The sequence below is a fragment of the Echinops telfairi genome, unplaced genomic scaffold, assembly GCF_000313985.2.
Source record: "Echinops telfairi isolate 266 unplaced genomic scaffold, ASM31398v2 ScPeMD7_70;HRSCAF=299, whole genome shotgun sequence".
Taxonomy (NCBI): domain Eukaryota; kingdom Metazoa; phylum Chordata; class Mammalia; order Afrosoricida; family Tenrecidae; genus Echinops; species Echinops telfairi.
Genome location: NW_022103968.1, coordinates 53093383 through 53114745, shown reverse-complemented (window position 1 = coordinate 53114745; position 21363 = coordinate 53093383). Strand labels below are relative to the sequence as shown.

At 35.9% G+C, this 21363-nt stretch overlaps 1 protein-coding gene across 1 annotated transcript in view; it reads left to right on the top strand.

Annotated features, from left to right (window-relative positions):
* RTKN2 (rhotekin 2) overlaps nt 1–21363 on the top strand; it is a 67067-nt gene that overhangs the window by 15055 nt on the left and 30649 nt on the right. Inside the window, exons 3-6 of the mRNA XM_013004221.3 lie at nt 2117–2175; nt 7469–7522; nt 10574–10691; nt 13229–13426. Of these exons, the coding sequence (XP_012859675.2) occupies nt 2117–2175; nt 7469–7522; nt 10574–10691; nt 13229–13426 (429 nt within the window). The remainder of the gene's footprint in view (nt 1–2116; nt 2176–7468; nt 7523–10573; nt 10692–13228; nt 13427–21363) is intronic.

Here is a 21363-nt window from a genome sequence, read left to right as displayed (position 1 = left end):
ATGACAGAATAATAATTTATAAATTATCAAGGGTTCATGAGGCAGCAGGGAGTGGGAAAGGAGGGTGAAAATGAGTTGATGCCAGGGGTTTAAGTAGAGAGCAAGCAAATGTTTTGAGAATGATAAGGGCAACAATGTACAGGTGTACTTTACACAATTGATGTATGTATGAATTTTGATAAGAGTTGTATGAGCCCCCAATAAAATGATTTAAAAAATAATAATAATGGTATCCCAAACACACACACACAAAGAAAACCACTGGTCTAGAATATATGTGTGTTTTTATTGGATTTCTTGTAACAATTAGAAGAAATTAAGATTTGTATTTTATTTTCAATGGGCCTTTTAGTATATTACATTCTCTAAAATATAAAATAGATAATTCAGTTGAAAGTTTCACTGTGACGAATTAAGCAAGTTAATGTGTGACATAGGAAATACTGAATGGAATCCTTTTAAAATGTACCATTCACTGGAATATTATGTTGAAATATAATCAGTGTTTGTATTTCAATTAAGTGTATTCTATGTTAGCTTAGATCTCTGGTGTGATCATAAAGTAAATAGATAGGCTTCTGAGAATATATTGCTTTGGTTATGCACTGGGTTACTAACTGCAAGGTCAGCAGTTCAAAGCTACCAGCCACTCCACAGGAGAAAGATGAGATTTTCAACTCCTGTAAAGAGTTACGGTCTCAGAAACTGCGCAGGGGCAAGTCTGCCTGGCCCTACAGGGGCACGATGAGTTAAAATTGACTTGATGGCAGTGAGTTTGGTTTTTGAGACTTTAAGTGGTTCTATCAATATCAACTTACGTACTTGAGTAAATGTTTTCGCTCATTTGAAATACACTTTCACATATAATACTTCATGACTAATCCAGAAAGGGGCTAAATTATCTTTAATTTTAGAAACATGATAAAAAATATAGTTGTATTTTGAGATAGCTTAGAATTTAGGGAGATAGCTCTCCACTCCATACTCCCACCTGGTCTTTTTCCAAAAGCCCTTTTAGAACCAAAGAGAATTATAATGAAGTTTCCATCTTATATATTTGAAGTACCCAAATAGCTGGCATTTAAGTAACTAACCAAAAAGACTCTACTTCCCACCTCCTCACAGAGGGTATAAAAATACTCTTAGAAATATTGCCATAGAAATAGAACGCTAATCTATAAATGTAGATTGCTAGGAAATATAGGATATTAGGGAGCTGTTTTAAGAATAAGATTGAACTTGGCTGGTGGGAAAGACCATTTAAAAATGATTTTTCTAATTGTGGTAAACATAAAAACAAAACCGGCCATTTTACCCATTATACGTGCACAGTTCAGTGGCTTTTATTTTCTCTACAGAGCAGATCCCTTCTTTTCTTGCCTGTTAGTTCATTTATCATTTAGTATACAGTAGTTCTTTGCAACTTCAGAGAGATGGCGTATTAAGTGCACATGCATATATTGTCAGTAGCCATTTAATCACTCCCAGTGTCAGATGACCCCATGTGGAAGAACAGAACTCCCTGGAACAGAGTTTTCAGGGCTGTGATGTTGTAGAAGCAGACCCGCAGGCCTCACTTACAAAGCTATTGGGTTCAAGCCATCAGCCTTTCAGTTAGTAGCCGATTGCTTAATTGCTTGCACCACCTAGGGACTTTTTATAGTGAAAAATTAAATATATAACAGCACTTTTCCGATTTTAAAAAAAAAAACCAATGTCAAACTCTGTAAGGATAAGTTACTCTTTGTAAGTTATAGGATTGGGAAGTTCATCAACTTTTTCAGGTCACTGGAAACTGGAAACAATTCAATAAATGGTGATCAAAGATCTTATACTCCCTGGAAAGGGATTTTCATTGTAGAGTAAGCCAGTATGCAGTCACCAGAGACTATACAATTTATATGAGAAATGAGCGAGAATGGCTTTGTGTGTTTCTGTTAAAATCAGTTAGCATGACTAACCATGTATTAAGTTTGAGTCAACTCAGTTACATTAATTGCAAGTCATTATTATTTATAGATAGGTGGTTTTAAAATATATTCACTTCTGAGAGGCTTAAAATATTTGTTTAATGAAAAGTTTGGGTTTCTTTCATAAGCGTCTTTCTTTTTGACAGTGATGTGAAAATTGAAGATAAAGAACGAACAGCATGTAAAGCAAAGATTGCCATCTCAGGTAAACAAGTGATGGATTGTTTGTATATTGCTTCATCAATTATGAAAAGTGACTTCCTTAAGTTTTTATTATTTTTTTAAATTCCTTGTTTCTCTTCAGTTTTATTTTACCCATCTGTCATTTTGTCCTAAAACACTGGTTTTGCTATTGTGCTCTAGATCCTTATAGTTCTTTATAGTTGAGGAACGCCTTCATACATGTTACATACTTTATATTATGTGCGTTACAGTTTTATCCTGAATTCAGCCTTATGAGCTAAGTAGGGTAGTTCATATTTTCTCCACACTCAGAGGGGAAGTTACTCGCAATAACCAGCTGAGCTTTTTAAGCTTTGAGTATATAAAAGCTTCGTGAAGGTTGGAATCATGTTTGTTTTGATCATCACTATATACCCAGAAGCTAACATAATGCTTGGCACAAAATAATTGCTCACTGAATATTTGCTGGGTGGATGATTGCTATTAATTGACCGCAGGATGAGGGACCAAACTTTCCCACCCCCAGAGTTTTCCATTCTGACCCAGCTATTTTCCAGACCCAAGCCGTCCAGTTTAGCCAGACACTTCTCTTTGTCCTGTGAAGACAGCCCATGATTCTGATATCCACTTAGCTCTTAAAATCTCACTATTTCATTCTGGACCTACAGGCTCATCCACAAATCCATTCCTGTTTTTACTACTGGGCGGCTTTCCTTTCTCACTTCCCACTAGTCAGGAGACTCTTTACCACTAGATGGCACTTAGGCTGTGCAGTCTTCAAAGCTCAAGACAAAGTGGCTTGAGTATGTCACTGATTGAAGTGAACACATGGCTTACTCGTGTGTGTGATCGTTAGATAACGAACCTTCGATAAGCATTATTTCAACAGTATATATTTGGAAACATCAGTATCTGCCTTCATGGGTCCTTAAGTACTAACGAGGTTATTTCATTGGCCGAAAGCCTCATTCTCTTAGTAGCAGGGAGCCTGCGGTTGCCTTTCAGCCCTATCATCAAAGAGCTATTTTTAGAAAATGTTTATGAAGAAACAAAAATTCTTATTCAGAAGACTAGATCTGAATTTTCTGTAGGATAAAATTAGCCCAAATCAAAGGAATTGCCCTCAGCTAAGTCAATAATTCTTCAGAAAAATAGCTACATAAAAATCTGCTGCTTGTTTTATAGTTATTTATATGCATGCTTTCATCATTCCGGTTATAGGAGTGGAATAAAACATGTTTTCTACTTCCTTGGTCACTATGAGTCAGAATCGACTCAATAGCAGTTGTTAATATAGTAGCCATTCACTATCTTCAGGACATTTTAACACGAGTAAGTAAAACATAAGTCTTTACAGAGTATTTCCAAAGATAGAGTAGACAAATAAGATTGGTTAAATTGCTATTGAAGACTTAAATGTCAATGGTAATAACAAGTTTATGGTGGTAGTAATTCATAATCTTGGGATTAACTATATATTTAGAAGTCTGCTTGGGTGAAATTTTCTAAAGTAAAATTTTCATTTCCCCATTTTAAATAAAATTTAAAAATATTTTCCTGATCAAGAGTGTTCCAAGTGGAAAAGTTGAACTTATTTCTACATGTATTCCTTCTTTCCAAAAGATAATTTCAAATGAAGCTAAGGATCTAAAAGTCTCAGAAAATGTATTATGTTTATAAATTCTTTTCAGTTTTTGTCTAACCTTAATTGTATCTGTGTTTTGGTTTTTTAAAGAAGGAAAATAAAATATTTACCTTTATAATTTCATTTTGTTTTGACATTGGGATGGGAGTGTGCCTTGTTTTGGTCAAGATGAATATTTATAACAAAGTAATTTTTCTGAGATTACATAATCTCGTAATTTTTCTGAGATTTCATTGGTAGCCACAAAATTCCTAGAATTCTCATTTCCAGCTGTACCACTCACTGCAAGTTGTTTGTAAAAGTGCAATAATAAGCAGAACATTTATCCTGGTTATTTCTGCTGAACACCAACAAATTGTATTACCGTTTTTATCTCAGCTTGTTCATTAATCCTATGACTGCAGCCAAATTAATTCATGAACTATCTCAGTTTTCACTTTTTAAAATGATAGATTTTTATGTCACGAGACATCAAACCACCCATTGTATTATGGCTCTCTCAGTTAGCCAATTAAATAGCAGTGAAGATATCAAAAAAGACAACGGCAAGAATCCTGTAAAGTAAAACTAAGGCTACCATTTACAAGATTCTGTAAAGAATTTCTGCCATTGGAGGCTGAAGGGAGAAATGTAGCTGGTGGGTTTAAGGGTCTTTTGCTGCCTGAACAATATGGGACCACCTGAGAAATTATAAGAAACACCTACTTTTTCTTCTTGGGATGCTGGCATGCCTAGGCGCGGGTGAGAGCAAGCTGACTAACAGCCGGGTGTGCACCACAGACGCCAGAACTCCTGTTTCTTTAACGACCGTGTAAATAGCTGAACAAGGACCGCTGTGGAGTGAGTCAGCAACTGTGGACAAGCAAGAGGAATGGGCTCATTTAACAGGGCATTGGCCAATCATAATTATGTATTTTAAAAAGGCATTTTCATTAAAATCAAGAACAAAATAATGATTTCCCCCATAATTTAGCACTGTTCTAGAAAGTCTAGCAAAAATAATAAGAATCAAAGAGAAATTACTCAAAGAAATAGACTTTGAATGCCATTTGAAGAGAAGACATGGAATGTTGAAGGAATTTTCTGAATCACTATTTGAGTTAATAAAATATTTAATAAAGGTGGCTAGATTCTAAACATATAAACAAAACAAAAAAATCCAGTATCTCCTCTCAAAACCAGCAATAACTATATAGAAAATATAATGTCAAAAAATACCCCAGAATCACGGTAACAAAAATATCAGGGTAACTAGTGATTAGTTGTTTTGCAAGGTCAGCAGTTTGAAACCACCAGCCATTCCATGGGAGAAAGACAGGGGCTTTCTCCTGAGGAGTTATAGTCTCGGAAACTCTCAGGGCAGTTCTACCCGGTCCTATAGGGTCGCTGTGAGTCGGAATCAACTCGAAAGCAGTGAGTTTGGTACCATACTAATCTGTCAAAACATTACTATAAAGGTATCAGTTGCCAAACTAATGTGTATAATAGGATTCAAATGAAATGATAGCTATCGGTTGCTATAAATGGTTTGCATCTATCCACTAAACTAAAAGCTGGTGTTTAAATTCACCCAGTGGTGTCATAGAATAAAGACCTAGCGATCTATTTCTCTGAGAAAACTTGGTTGAGTCAGAATGAACTTAATGGCAGTGGATTTAGGGGTTTTTCATTTTGTTTTATTTTGAAATGAAACATTTGGAAGGGAGAGAATTTGACCCAAAAAATCCAAATTTCATATAATGAGAATAGGTGGTTTTGAAAGGAAATGTATTTTCTAATAGGAAAGGTGTGAGATAATTATGGCTTTAGTATTATGATAAATGATTTAATGAGATCCGTAAAACAGGTGGTGGAGAAGCTGTCACTAGGAAGGTCATAGGTGATGAAGACGGCATCATAAGTCAGAGAAAGAGAAGACCTATTGAATACATAACTGGTGCTGGAACAATTTTTTTTAAAGAATATTTATATTCTCACTTTATGTGCCCCAAAATTCCACATAAACTCTTTTTGAAAGTACAGACCATAAATAATACCTAGAAAAAACTGTAGGCATGTAGTCACTTATCTATGTCTCCAAGAGGGCTTTGAAACATAAAATAATAGGAAAATAATGAAAGATTGGTTTATTTCATTTTCTAAATATTTTTAAATCGTAGGTAAAATAAAAAGGAACCAACAACCAGAAATTCTGCAAGAATATCTTCACTATAAAAAGAACTCTTATAATTCACGTAAATCAAGAAAATGAGAATCTAAGCAATTGATTCCCATCACTTGGCTATTAAATTGGTAAAAACATATTTTAAAATTATTAAGCATGACAAAGACAACCCATTCCCAAATGGGATTATAATCATAAATTTATTTCTGGGAGGGATGCAATTCAGCCCATGGTGGTAACAAAAGAATGTCCAATGAAAATTGTCACCGCTGTTGCTTAGTATGAAAGGTAAAGGTAAGGCATTAGTCACAATAGCCAAAAGATGGAAACAGCCCAACTTTTCTTTCGCAGATGAATGGATAAATAAAATGTGACATATGTGTATAATGAGATATTATTCAGCCATATGGAAAGAAATCAAGTTCTAATACATGTGACAACAACATAGATGAACCATGAAAACATTTACTGAGTGAATTACGACTCAAAAAGACAACTCATAAGTCGGATCGCATTGATATAAACTATCTGGAGTAAGTCAGTGTGTGGAGACTCTGAAGTGTAGTAGTGACTACCAGGGGTTGGCAGCAGTTGCTCATTACCTAAGGGAAACTACCTTTCTACTTGGGGCCTGGAAAACTGGGTCGCTGGGTCCTGATGCTTGCATGACGTGGTGAATGGAATGAACATCGCCCAATTGTTCATTTGTAATTGGTTCAAAGGGCAAATTTCCTTTCCCCCATTTTGCCATAGTTTAAGACAAAAGCAACCAGAGTAATGGATACACTGGAAACTACAAATTTAGAATATGTCAAAACTCTAGATGATTTCTGGGAAAAGGACTATGAGCATAATTACTTTAGTGTTTAAAGAATGTGTGGATAAGAGGATGTACTTAAATTACTTTTAGAGAATATGTCCATTTCTTGACCTGAAAAAAGGCAGTACAGTATGTACTTCTTTCTAGCTTTATTTCTTAAGGAAAATGTTGTGTCCATATGAATAGATAAGATCCTGAAGTTCTCTTGTAGACAAATCTTCTTGGAAAAATCTTAAATCTCTTTGTCAAGAATTAGGTCTCTGTCTAAAACCAGTGATCTTAGACAATTCGCTTATTTTCTTTGAAGTTTACATATTGGATAAAAGCTGTCATCACTTCTATTTCTTCGACTCTTGGCTTTAAAATATATTTAACTACCGTTGTTATTACTCCTTACCAAATAGAAATTCAGCAAATTGATTTGCCCACAACTTGTCTATTTTCAAAATGTTGATCACAAAATGAAACTACCGTATACAGACCACTTAATAAATTCATTATTTCTGTGATAGTTGGTAATTGGGGAGGAATGAGCGTAGTGCTTTTTAAATGAATGTGATTGACTTTGTAGAATTATCAGAATTCATTCTCAAATTCATTATGGAATCCTTAGTTCATGTCTTAGTTTTTTTTTAAAGAAACTTAGAAAAAAATTCTATTGTCATTTCTTTTTCCCTCTTCTGTAGATATCCGAATACCACTAATGTGGAAAGACACTGATCACTTCAGCAATAAAGAACGTATGTATGCTTTTAATTAGCAATTGAAATGTTTGCTTTAGCAATAGTGAATTTGTGATTATTGGGGGTGGATGGTAATTGATACCATATGACTGAATAAGAAGAATCTTGTGAAACTGGATCTTCTGATGTTTGATATAAATATGTTGTAGTTGCTTGATACTAATTAAGATAATATGTATCTAGAATACTTTTGGAACCCTGGTGGCACAATGATTAAGCACCTGGCTGGTAACCTACAGGTCTCTGACGCAGACTCACTAGCTGCTCTGCAGAGAACTAGGTGTGGCCATCAGCTTGCACAAAGATTGACAGTCTTGGAAACCGGTTGGGGCAGCTCCACCCTTCCCTTTAGGGTTGCAAAGTCAGAATCCACTCAACAACCTTTTAAGGGTACTTTTAATGTGGATACGAAACTCTGTAAGCACTGTCAGTAACTGGCAGGGTGCAGGGGTAGAGCAACAGAAAGTTTAAGGAGTCAAAAGTAGAGACAGTATTTCTTTTATTTGACCAGAAACTCGGAGATCAGTTTCTCCCCTATTTTATGACTTATGATTATTTAACAGATGTGCAAAGGAAAGCTGTTTTTTAAAAAAATTCCCCAGCATTTTCTGGCTTTACCATAATCATTGCAAATCCATATGTTGTTTAGGTCATGAAAATTAACCTCAAATTATTTCTAGCAGTAAAGATAGGAGAATCCTTTATCTTTCTTGTGTATTATGATAGCTTTGTTCCTCTTACTTTAAAAAACTGAATCATTCAGTGTAATTAGTTTTATATGAAGAATACAAAATCAATTTAGTATGTTTGTTATTCAATTAAGCAATATAATTTGCTTTAAAAAGGAATGCATGTGGGAATAAAATAAATCTTTCTTATTACTATAGAGAATAAGTTTTTCTGGAGCGGCATTTTCTTAATAATGCAGATTTAGCTCTTTAATTACCTATTGTTTCTTAAAAACACCGCCATATTAAAAGGTCCAGCAGCTGTGTTTTCTATGATCCCATGTTTACTTTTTATTGGCTTTTGTGGTTTCCTCTTCCAAAATAATTTGGAAATTATTTTGCTGTTGTTAGTGGGACTTCTCTTAGCTTCTAATAAAAATCTAATTTCTTAAATAGACAGAAACCAAAACAACAAAGGTAATGGTATGTCTATAATAATAACATTTGCTATTAGTTAAAGCTTAATTTTTTAGGAATTATAAGTTTGGTGCTGAGGTCTATATGCAAGGGCTCTTCAAAGAGTCCCTGGAAAATGTGCAATCTGAGAAACTAATTTGTTATAACAGGGTGGAAGAAGTCTAGGGCATCAGTATTGAGAAGAGAGCTATCAGAGCAGTATGAATTTTACTACAACTGAAGCAAGAACGAACATCAAATTTATGGCAAACCTTGGGTGGAAGAATGGTGAATCATTGATGCTTTATGAGAAGTTTATGGGCAGGATGCCTCCAAGAAGACAGCAGTTTACAAATGGGTAACTCATTTTATGAAGGGATGAAACAGTTGTTAAGATGAAGCCCCCACAACCCTCAATGACAGACCATCTGCATCAGTTGGCAATGAAACAATTTGTTCATGCCTTAATTGAAGAGGTCTAATGATTGACGGCAGAAAATAACCAATACCCATGGACATCTCAATTGGCTCAGCTTACACAATTCTTATTGGAAAATTAAAGTTGAGCAAACTTTCCACTGAATGTGAGCCAAAAAGGTTGCACCCAGATCAGCTGCAGACATGAGCCAAGCTTTCAGTGGACACTTTTGACAAGTGGGATCAAGATCCTGCAGCATTTCTTTGAAGAGTGGTAACAAGTAATGAAACACGGCTATTTACCAGTACAATCCTGAGGACGAGACATAAAGCAGTGGCTACCCAGAGGTCAGGGCGATCCAGTCAAAGCAGAAGCTAAGATCAGGAGCAAAAGTCATGGCAACAGTTTTTTGAATGCTCAAGGCATGGTGCCTGTGCATTTTCTCGAGAGCTAAGGGACAACAGCATCTGCTTATTATGAGATGCTTTTGAGAAAGGTTAGCAGAAAATTCTCAGGAAAGTTTCACCAGAGTGTCTTTCTCCACCACAACAAGGCACCTGCTTCTTCCTCTGATCAAAAGAGGAAAATTTTGCTAGGGTCTTGATGGGAAATCATCAGGACCTTTCAGTCTTACTTGGGTTGCTATGAGTCAGAATTGACTTGATGGCAATGAGGCTTGGCTTTTTGTTTTATTTATTCTGTTTCCTAATCTTAAAAAAAAAGTCTTTAAAGGGTACCCATTTTTCTTCAGGAAATGTAAGAAAATTGCATTGATGTGGTTAAATTCCAGAACTGTCAGTTCTATAAGGATAGACTAACTGGCTGGTGTTATAGCTTGATCTTGGTGGAGCTTGCATTTAGAAATAAAGTTTCTATTTTTATTATTTTATTTTTCCATGAACCTTTTGAAGTTCTCTTGTATTTATTGGTATACTCCAGTTTAATTGTTGTGTACTAGTTGAATAAAGTACTACCTTTTTTTTTTTTGAGTTGCACACAGTATGTTTAATTATCAATTACTCCAGGGATTTGGAACAGGTAATTTTTTTTAATTAAAAGATCATTTTTTAAAAAAAGATCATTTTATTGGGGACTCTTACAACTCTTCCTACAATCCATACATCGATTGTATCAGTCATGTTTGTACATTGCTTGCCTTCATTCTTTTCTAGACATTTAATTTCTACTGAACCCTTGATAATCAGCTCCTCTTTTTATCCCTCCCTCCCCACTCTACTCTCATGGCCCCTTGATCTTGATAGATTGTAAATTATTATTCTTTTCATATCTCACACCGACTGCTGTCTTCCTTCTCCCATGTTTTCTGTTGTTCTTCCAAAGTACTACCTATTGATCACTATAAAAAGTTGAGTTTCAAGATACGATATTTAAAAGTTAAGAATTTATTAAATATTTAAGCTAATTTTTTTCTTGTTCAAGTAGGCTTAACATGGTGTAGACATGATTTATCACTTGGATCTTTGTTTAAATGATTTCTTCCTCTAGGATCACAGCGCTATGCCATTTTTTGTTTATTCAAAATGGGAGCTGAAGTTTTTGCCACTGACATGGTGATTGTGGATAAAACAATCACAGATATATGCTTTGAAAATGTAACCATATTGTAAGTACTCTTTTTTTTAATCTTCAGAGAATGATAGTAATCTAAAATTCTATCCTACCTTTTTTTTTTTTTTTGTTAAGTACAAGCATAATTATTAGATTTTGGATTTTGGAAGCATACAGATCTTAAATGTTTAAAATGGTATTTGAAAATTACTGTACTTAAAAGAAACTCATTTCTACACTTGAAATTCTTCTATGTTAAATAAAAGGGCAACTAAATGAGTAGCAAATATTTGGCTGGTTTGATTTAATAAATGTTTATAAACTTTATAAAGATTTATAGTTCATTCTTATCCAAGCTACACATTTCCTAGAACCTCACAATAACACGACTTAATAGAAAGTGAATTTGAACATAAAATGGGTTTTTGTCTCTTATATAGGTGGTTTAGTTCCAAAAATGCTAAAATCGTATAACATCTTCATTTACAAGGCAGGAATGAAATATGTACCATAGGCGAAGCGTTTTAGTAAAATTTCAAGATGTCCTTTATTTCTTTTAGTGCACTTCTTTCATGTACTCCAAAACAATAAAAAATTGGGTGATCCTCAGGACTATTTTTATTGCCCCTGTTCTTTTACAGGCTCGTTTTATTGTGGTCATAATACGGTACCAGGAAGAACTCCTCAGATAGCCATAGAAATCATTTTTAACTAACATAAGTTCTTCCTGGCCTTCTTAAAGGCTCGATTAGACTAAAATCAGTTTGTGATTTGTATATCTTTCAGGGTTTGAAAGTCAAAATCTTCTTATAGAAATGTTAATGGTTGCTGAACTGTTAAGATAAAATCATTAAATGTGGATTTTTTGGGCCATATTTGGCTATTTGGGTATACAGTTTTGATTCAATAGGACTAGTTTTGCTACTCACATAACAACAACAAAGCAGTGCAAACCCTATTTTATGGCTCTGTCTCGTGTCCCATAGTAACTGTAAAGCACAGAAAAATAAAATGCATTGTTCTGGCTGATTAACAATAATATAGACCTTCTAATGTACCAGTTACATTGCAACAAAGGAATTTGTTTAGTATCCCAAAGTATCCCCCAATGTTTAGGTAATTGAGGCTAAAAAATGAATTTCCTTAATATCTGAACATATTTATTCCCATTATTAATCACTAGTAGTGTATTTTTTCCCCACCAAGATCACTCTGTGAATGAGGTTTTCTTTCCCCACCCCACCCCCTGCTTACTTTGGTATTTTTTGTCTTTAACACAAAGATGAAAATCAGGGTTTTTTGTTTGTTTGTTTTCTTTTTTTGCAGGGAAGAACAATACAGATTACTTGGCAAGATAGCACATGATTTATACTTTTTTAAATATTCTGTAAATATTTTAAATTGTTTCAAAAATAACTGCTGACAAGTGTTTTAAATGTTTAAAAATATGCTTTTTGTTATGATGATTGTTTCTTTTAATGAGTATTCAATATTTATGAATCCCCGGTTTTCCTCTAAATATTGACATTTGGTAGTCATTACCAGGAATACTGGAGGTTTAGAAGTTGCCAAATAGTAAACTATAAAAATATCTGGAAGTTATTTCTTGGAATTGTCCAAAGTATGGATTGGCCATTTAAATCTTGCACAGCCCATGCTGCATTTTCAGAATCTCTGAAGCTGAGGGGATGCTGTCTATAGGCAACATCTGCTGCCGCCGAGGGATCTCTTGTGGTTTTAAATATATGATATTGTTGGTAACATGACCACCGTCTTTTATGGTGAAGGTAGCTCACCGTTTCTGGAAAGAGGCAAAGCTGATCTTCGTGTCTGAAAGCGGCGGAAGTTCTGCTTGCCGGGTGCAGGTGGATTGATGGAGTACCTTCTGTCTCGCGGGCCCCATGCTGGATGAGGAATACTGTACACACCACCAAGACAGCCCATGTCCACAAAAGACTCATGGCTTGAATACAAGGGAGCTTCAAAACGTTTCTGAAAAACGGAATTCCAGTGTATTAGAAAATTTCCCATGGACTTTTTGAAGCCCCCTCATCTCTTCTCAAATCCCGCCCACCCCCTTCATACCAATTAGTGAAATGTTCTATATAGTTCTTTAGCACAAAAGTGTGGTGGGTGTTGGGGAGCAGCTATGAGTAGACTATAAATGAATCTTTATGAAGGAGAAATGAAAACTAAATATTTCAGCAGCTATAGTTTTAGAAAATGAGTCATTTCAGGAAATCATAATATAATGTAAATTCCTTAAAGACGACAATAGTAAAGGAATTGTATGGAGAAGTAAAGGAATTACAAGATGGCCAGGTCATTTCATTCTCTTTAATTAATATGCCTTTCTGCATTAGATTGAGACAAGAGTGCCCTACTTTTAGAAACTGACAGCTCTGAAAGTTGTCGTAACTCCAGGCCATTTAGATATAAAATAAACACTGGGAGATTCTGTTTAATTAATGTGTTTATGAATAAACTAAACTTCAAATACTGATTTTAAATGTTATGGAAACATTAGAGAGTGTTATAGTTTTATCTTCTGCTGAGTTAAATGTCTAACATTATGCGTGCCCTTGTTTTCAGTAACAAAGCAGGGCCAGACTTTCAGATAAAGGTGGAAGTATATAGTTGCTGTACAGAAGAATCTTCTATGATCAACACACCAAAAAAGCTAGCTAAGAAACTTAAGACATCTATAAGTAAAGCAACCGGAAAGAAAATAAATTCAGTGCTTCAAGAAGATGATCATGAAATGAGCTTGTTCTTCAGTTCAGCCGTTTTGTAAGTTTCTGGTTAAAATTTTTTGTTAGAGAATAGGGTTAGATACTTGTGTCATTTTAAAGTATTTTATTTGGAGTATGGGTTTACATTTTAACTGTAAAATTTGAAAAAAGAAATCACGAATGGAAATTTGTTAATCTGATTATTTACCCACCTGGGTTACCTGTAATGTCTTCCTTTGTACTGCTTTTTTTTCAACCTGGAATTCTATAAAGAAGAACTTGCCTTCACAAAGTCTCAAGGCACAGCTTCCATAATTTTTAGAGAGATGAGAGAAAGGCATATTTGATTCTTCACTATTATGTATCAATTATGAAAATAAGTTGGTGCCTTAGTAAGCCCTCGGAGTTGGTCAGTATGTTGTTTCATGTGATCTTCTATGTTTTATAAATGTATTTTGTCTCAATCTATTCCAATTGGTGCCCCAGTTGTCCTATCTTTGGTCATTTGTTGGCCTTCAGGTTGCCACCTGTGTCCTTTTGACACAACCCTAATTCTTTAATAGCTTCTTTACCCTTTTTTGCTACGTGAAATTTTATTGTGTTGTAGGTGAAAGGGTGCACAGTGATGGAGTTTTCCAACCAATCATCCCTACACAAATTGCTTCATGATTGGTTATCATCACCACAATGTGTGGTCACCTCTCCCCTGAATGTCTGGTTTCCCTTTATCAGGTTTTTGTGACCCTCCCTGTCTTCTCATCTTTGGTGTGGGTACATGTTGCCTTTTTGTGTTTGTATAGTTGATTGTTCTAAGAAGCACATTTTTCATGGATGTTCTTGTTTATTTTATCTCATCTTTTATATGGTTAAAAGGTGACCTCTTTTAGTGTCTTTGGTTTTAAGTGAAAATTAATTACCTTAAGGCAATGGACATTAATGTTCATCTAGTCTCTGCAGATCAATTAAGTCTGATCTTTATTTCTTTGTTTTGGGTTTACATTTATTTAACCATTCAAACCAGGACTCTTTATTGTCCTGATCAGAGAGGTAACTGGGCATCATCTAGTTCTTCTGGTCTCAGGCTACAGGAAGCATTGAGCCCTTAGTCCATTCAGTTAATTGCTTCCTTGAGCCCTTGGGTGGTTAGTTCTGCTTTGCTCCAAGCTGGAAGAGACCCATAGTTTCTTCTTAGATGCTAAGAAGTGGTGTTGCTAGATCATGTGGTAATTTCTAGCTTTTTAAGGGGGCACCATATCATTTTCCACAGTGGTTGTACCATTTTGCAGCCCCACTCAGGAGCTGATGAGAGTTCCAGACTTCTCATAGCCCTCCTCGCATTTGTTGTTCTCAGGATTGTAGTTCTCTGGATTTTCTTCACCGGTATTGCCAGAGTATCTCCTCGTTTTTATTTACATCGCTCTCACGGTCAGTGTTCATGAGCATCTTTTCATGTGTTAGCTACCTAACTGCCTTCTTTGCTGAAGCATTTGTTCTGGTCCCTTACTCATTTAAATAATTGGATTGTTTCTCTTTTTGTTGTTGAAGTGTTGAAGTTATATTTTAGAGATTACACTCTAGTTAGATACATATTTTAGAGATTACACTCTAGTTAGATACATCATTGCTCTCAATATCCCCCACCACCACCCCACCACCCCCTGGCCTGTAGGTTCTTTTTATTCCTTTGGGGCAGTCTTTTGATAAGCATGCATATTTAATTTTTAGGAGGCCCCTGTTATCTAGTTTATATTATGCTGTTTGTCCCATTTTAGTTACACTATGTATGCCATAAATTAGGGACCATAGGTTTGCTCCTATAGTTTTACTTTGCTTTCTGATTAAACAAGATGTCCCAATCTCATCTTGTAAATTTATTCCCAGACTCAGAATTACTGTTTCTCCAAGAAGCCCAGCTTTCTTCTTAAACTGTATGAGTTGCCTGACAAGTTTTATGTGTATGTATCTTTGTAAAACCACTCATCAGGCTACATTCTTAGAATATTGTGTGTGTGTGTTTAGTAGTAGAATTGGCTCTTCAGCGTATCGGTTTTGTCAGTATGAATGCAAAACAACAAATGCTTGAGGTGTGGCTCCTAAAAAGGTCACTTAGCCAAAGAACAGAATTGTACCTTAGAACTCTAGTCCAGTGACTTATTTGATATTTGGTTGAGTCTTATATTAAGAAATATCTTTTACATCATGGCTGAACATATAGCTACCTAATCAGATAGATTTCATGAAGGAACACTTGACCTTAATATTTGCAATAAAGTTAGTTGATGTTTTTCATTCCAGTTGTTTTAGATCTTTGGCAAACCATATGTTTTTATGATCCACTAGTGAATCCATTCCCACAATCTGGGAAAAAGTCAGAGAAATCAAGCCTTTCCTAATGAATCCTTAATAAGGAGGAGAGGGCTCTTTATCCTACATACTCTTAGGTTAAGATTATGCCAAGGGTTTGCTAGTAGATACTTTCATTCGACTGAAGGTAATGGAACTCTTTGTTTTTAATGATTAGATAAAGTCTTTCCAGATAGAAACCAAGATTTTAGAATTGAAAGATACCTTAGCTACTATCCCTTAGTTTTAGAACATTCTAAGCTTTGGAAACATTTTAACCTTCATACTAAAAAAAAAATCTGAACAGAATCCTTTAAAGCATGTGGAAGCATTGTGTGGACATCAGAAGCAGTTTAAAGCTTCATTGGTTGGCAGTGAAAACTTAATTTTTTATAAAACTCTAGAAACATCTCTAAAGAGCCTTCACAAAAAAGAAAGAGAAAGGTGTGGCTCAGCATCCTGCTCTTTTGTATAAGAAAATTGAGACCACCCAGGGAGCAATGTAGCACATCTACAGTTTAAGGTAGTGAGAGAGAGATGCTACTGGGCTGGTTACTTTGACACATGTGACCTGGGGCCAATTGTTTGACTCTCTTGGTATTGTGGGTTGCTCTGTACAATGCTGATGATATTACAATAGTATCTAACTGCATAGGCTCACTATGACCGTCAGTCAGTAAGGTAACTCATAGAACTACCAGGGAACTACTATAATGGCTCTGACTGCCATTGCTATGATTTTTACTGTTCTCAAGCCGGTGCTTTTTCTAATTTTTTAACACTAGCTGAATCATGCAGTTTAGAAACTTGACATTAAATGTAGTTTTGTGTTGTTGTTTTTTAATCAAACCATTATTTATGATTACATAGGAACATGAAAATAATCTAATTGGATAATAGAGCTTATGTTTAACCCATATTCCTCTTTAAAGCTTAGAGGATTTGTTGATAATTACATTATATACAGTATTAAGATCTTTTAAATAGGGCTTAGCATATTTGTCTTGAAGTAGCCATTCTCCTATTTCCATTTGCCATTCTCTTTGGTTTATCCCCGAATCCAAACGCTATTTTCTTTATGAATATTTTGTATAAAATACACACTTCATTTGCATATTTTATTCTATTAAGCTTTGGTGAAAAGTAATAAAAATCTCTTTGCATTTCAAATCATGTTTTCCTAATATTAGCATCCTGTTAGCCTTCTCGTGAGAATCCGGAATATACAGGGTTAAATTTATAACCCAAGGCTTTTCTTATCTGATTCTCCCTTTGTTGATTACTTAGGTCTGGGGTAGGAGCTTCAGAGGCACAAAGAATTAGAATGAGGGAATCAATTTTGTTGCGGTCATAGTGATCTAGTTCAATTAGAAATTTTTCAGACAGTGTTTAGTCATAACCAAAGTCAGCATAAAATATCCAAATCGGGCAATATGTGTCTTCCCTCGTAACAAGGCATGGACCAAATAGAGTGGCTCTTAGTGGGGGACCCTGAGGGAGGGGAGTGCTGTTCCCCACCCCCAGCCCCTCAGGCTACCACTTAAAGTCATTATTTTTTTAATAACCTTTTTTAATTCCTCCCCCAAATTGTATAACAATTGGCCTATTTGACAGAAAAAAAAATGTAGCTGATTAAACTTTTGGGAACTCAATATTAGGGTTGGCTCAAAGGAATGAGTGCAATGTTTTAGAAAGAAAATATTATCCTGACAAGAATGTTTTAAAAGTGAGGTCAATGTTGGTTTTGGAAGCATTGGCTTTGTAATTAGTCATGGTTTAAAAATGAAGTAACTTGAAATATAATCATAAAGTATTGTTTGATCTGAAAGAAGACAGTGAACATTTTTGGTAATTTTTAGAATGCTCCCTGTTGTGATTCATTTATCCATTTTATTTGTGGAATTCAGTGTACTGGAATTCCTTTAGCTACATTTTCCCAGTGTCTCTAGTAGCTGAGTTAACTGTTTTTTTGCCCCTTGAGAACTGTTTAGTACATTATCCTTCATTGTAGCTGCATAATTTTCAACAATTATTTCATGTAAACGGATTAATTTGACAGTGATTATTTATTTACTTGATGAAAATATCTGTTTTTCTAGGGACTCTCCTTTATTCTATTTATCCTATTCTCTTTATCCTATTGCTTTAAATTTGGTCTGTACGGTGATAACATTCAAATTCATATTTCCTGTGTATACTCTTCCCCTACTCCAGGCTCATATCCACCTACCTTTAAGATTTTCTATAATGCACCTCACATATGTAAAACAATCTTAGACTTAGCATCTTCAAACTAAACTAATACTTCTCAGCTCAGTCCCTTTTGAAGTCTCATATTTCAGTGAACAATTCAACTTTTCTAGCTGTTTAAGTCAAAATCTTGGTATTTCTCATGACTATTTCCATCTCCCACATTGGCTCCACTTGAGAACTGCACCCTAATCTTTTCCCCCATCTGCTGCTACCCCAGGAGCCGAGGGGACGCGGTGGAGCCATGCTCGGCTGATCTAGAAAGCTCAGCAGTTCACAGCCCCAGTCCTTTCCTGGCGGAGTGCTGTGGCAGGTGGCTTTCCTAAAGGGGATTGTTATTAAGTGCCTTGGAGTCAGCTCTGACTCATGGCAACCTGTGAACCACAGAGCAGAACACCACCTCAGTCTGCGCCATCCTCACAGTTGTTTTATGTTTGAGGCTATTGTTGCAGCCACTGTATCAGTTCATCTCCTGAAAGGCGTTTCTCTTCCCTGCCGTCCGTCTACTCTACCAAGCATGGTCTCATTCTCCCAGGACTGGTCTCTCCTGACAACATGGCCAAAGTATATAAGACAAGTCTCACCATCTTTGCCTCGAAGAAACATTTTGACTGTACTGCTTCCAAGAAAAACCTGTTTGTTCTTTTGGCAGTCCATTGTACTTTCAGTCTTCTTTGTCAACACCATAGTTAAAATCCATCGATTGTTCTTTGGTCTTCTTTATTCAATGTCCATATTTCACATGTGTTTTAAGTGATTGAAAGCACCATGGCTTGGGTCAAGCACACCTTAGTTCTCAAAGTAGCATCCTTCCTTTTCAACACTTTAAAGAGGTCTTGTACCGCAGAGTTACTTAATGCAGCATGTCCTTTAATCTCTTGTCTGCTGCTTCCATGAGCATGTGGATTTCCCAGATAGAATAACTAGAAATCAAATTGACTACATGTGGAGGAAGAGAGCATGGAGAAGCTCAATATTAGCAGCTAAAACCAGGCCAGGGGCCGACTGTGGAACAGACCATCAATTGCTCATATGTAAAGTTGAAGCAGAAGAAAATTAAAACAAGTCCATGAGAGCTAAAATATGACCTTGAGTCTGTCATACCTGAGTTTCCTGAATATCTCAACAACAGATACATTAAGCACTAATGACAGAAGTCCTGATGAGCTGTGGGAGGACATCAAGACCATCAGTATAGAAGAGAGCTAAAAGCCACATGACATGAAAGAAAGAGAAGATCAAAGTGCATGTCGAAGAGACTTTGAAACTTGTTCTTCATTGTAGTCACTGAGGCAAATAGAAGCAATGATGAACTCAAAGAGCTGAACAGAAAATTTCAAAGGATAACTTGAAAAGGCAAAGGAGAATATGATAGTGAAATGTGCAGAAACCTAGAGTTAGAAAACCTAAAAGGAAGACCACTTCTCAGCATTTCTTTCTTTCTTTTTTTCACTTCTCAACATTGCTTAAATTGAAAGAACTAAATAGAAAATTCCAGCCTCACGTTGCAATTCTGAAAGATTCTGTGGGCAAAATATTGGATGAAGCAGGAAGCATCAAAAGAAGAGTGAAAGAATAAGCAGTCATTGCACCAAAAAGAACAGGCTGACATTCGACCATTTCAAGAAACAATGGTACTGAAGGAAGGAGTTCAGGCTGCACTGAAAGCATTAGTCAAAGACAAAGCTCTAGGACTTGATGACCAATTGAAATGTTTCAACAAGTAACTTCCTGACAAATTGCTCCAAGAAATTTGGAGGACAGCTATTTGGCCAACTGAATGAAAGAGATCCACATTTGTACCCATTCCAAAGAAAGGTGACCTAAAAGAATGTTCAGATTACAGAACAGTATCGTTGTTATCACACGTAAGTAAAGTTTTGCTGAAGATAACACACCAACAGTTGCAGCAGTACATTGACAGGGAGATGCTGGCGATTCAGGCTGAATTCAGAAGAGGATGTCAAACAAGGCATATCATTGCTGATGTCAGATGGATCTTGGCTGAAAGTAGAGTATACCAGAAAGATGTTTACGTGTGTTTCCTTGACTATGAAAGACATTTGACTCTGGATCATAGCAAACTATGGAGTGCCCTGAGAAGAATGGGCATTCCAGAACACTTCACTGTGCTCATGTGGAGCTTGTACATGAATCAAGAGGCAATTGTGTGAAACAATCTAGGGAAAATAGTGCGTAATTTAAAACCAAGAAAGGTGTGCATTGGTGGTGTAGCCTCTCACCATACTTATTTAATTCACCTTTTGTGTTGTTTTTAAAAAAATGTATTTATGTTAAATGGAGAGAAAATGTTTTGAGAAATGATGTACAAATACGCTTTACACAATTGATTTGTGTATGGATTGGGATAACAGTTGTATGAGCCCCTAATAAAATGTTTAAAAAAAAAAAACCAAAAACAAATGTATTTATGATGAAGAAGTTCTTGGTCAAGCAAAGTTCTGTCATGAGATCTCCATCATTGTTCCTCTTACCAAGACCACGCTTTCCAGCTACTATTCTTTCTTCTCTGCCTCCAACCTTTGCATTCCAATCGCCAGTAATTATTAGTGCATCTTGATGGCAGGTTTAATCAATTTCCAACGGAAGCTCTTAGTAGAATTCTTCACTTTCTTCATCACTAGATTTTGTGGTTGGTGCATAAATCTGAATAATAATTGTGTTGATTGTGTTTACTTGAAAGCGGATAGATGCACTCCTATCACAGACAGCATTGTATTTGTAAATCCTCAGGGGTGGTTCTGTCGTGTCTTTAGCGTCTCCTTGAGTTAGAATTGACTCCTGAGCAGTGGGTTTAGTGCTGCCTGCCACCTTATTCGAGGCTGCCTTAAGCTCTTGCTTGGTCAACTGCAGTAGGTTTGTAATTGCCTTCACCAGTTTTACTCTTGACCCCTGTGTTCTGCCTAGCTACCATCAACAGCAGCTGGAGGGACCATTTTAAAAAAACAACAAGGCGGGTTATGGGAGAGTTTTCTGCTCAAAACCTTAATTTGCTTCTAATCTCAGTAAAATGAAGCGACCTTATCCTAGTCTTCAAGGCACTGCAGTATAGAGCACTTGCCCCTTTCCTCCCATCTCGGCTTCTCATATCCTTCTCCTCTAGTCTCTGGCAATCCTGGCTTTGTTGTTATTCAGACACACCTAGCACGTGCTCTCTATTGTCTTTGTGCCTATTTTCCTTTGCCTAAATGTTCTGCCAGAGTTCATTTCTTTCTTTCAGGTGTCTCCTTATTTGTTACTTTCTCAGATAGGTTTTCTCTCCCCGTCTATCTGAAATAACATCCCCAGCCCACTCGTCCTCTCACTTGGTTTAACTTGTCCTCAAATGCCTGGTATAATTATGTATTTAGTTATTTGTCTTTAAGAGAGGGATTCTCCACC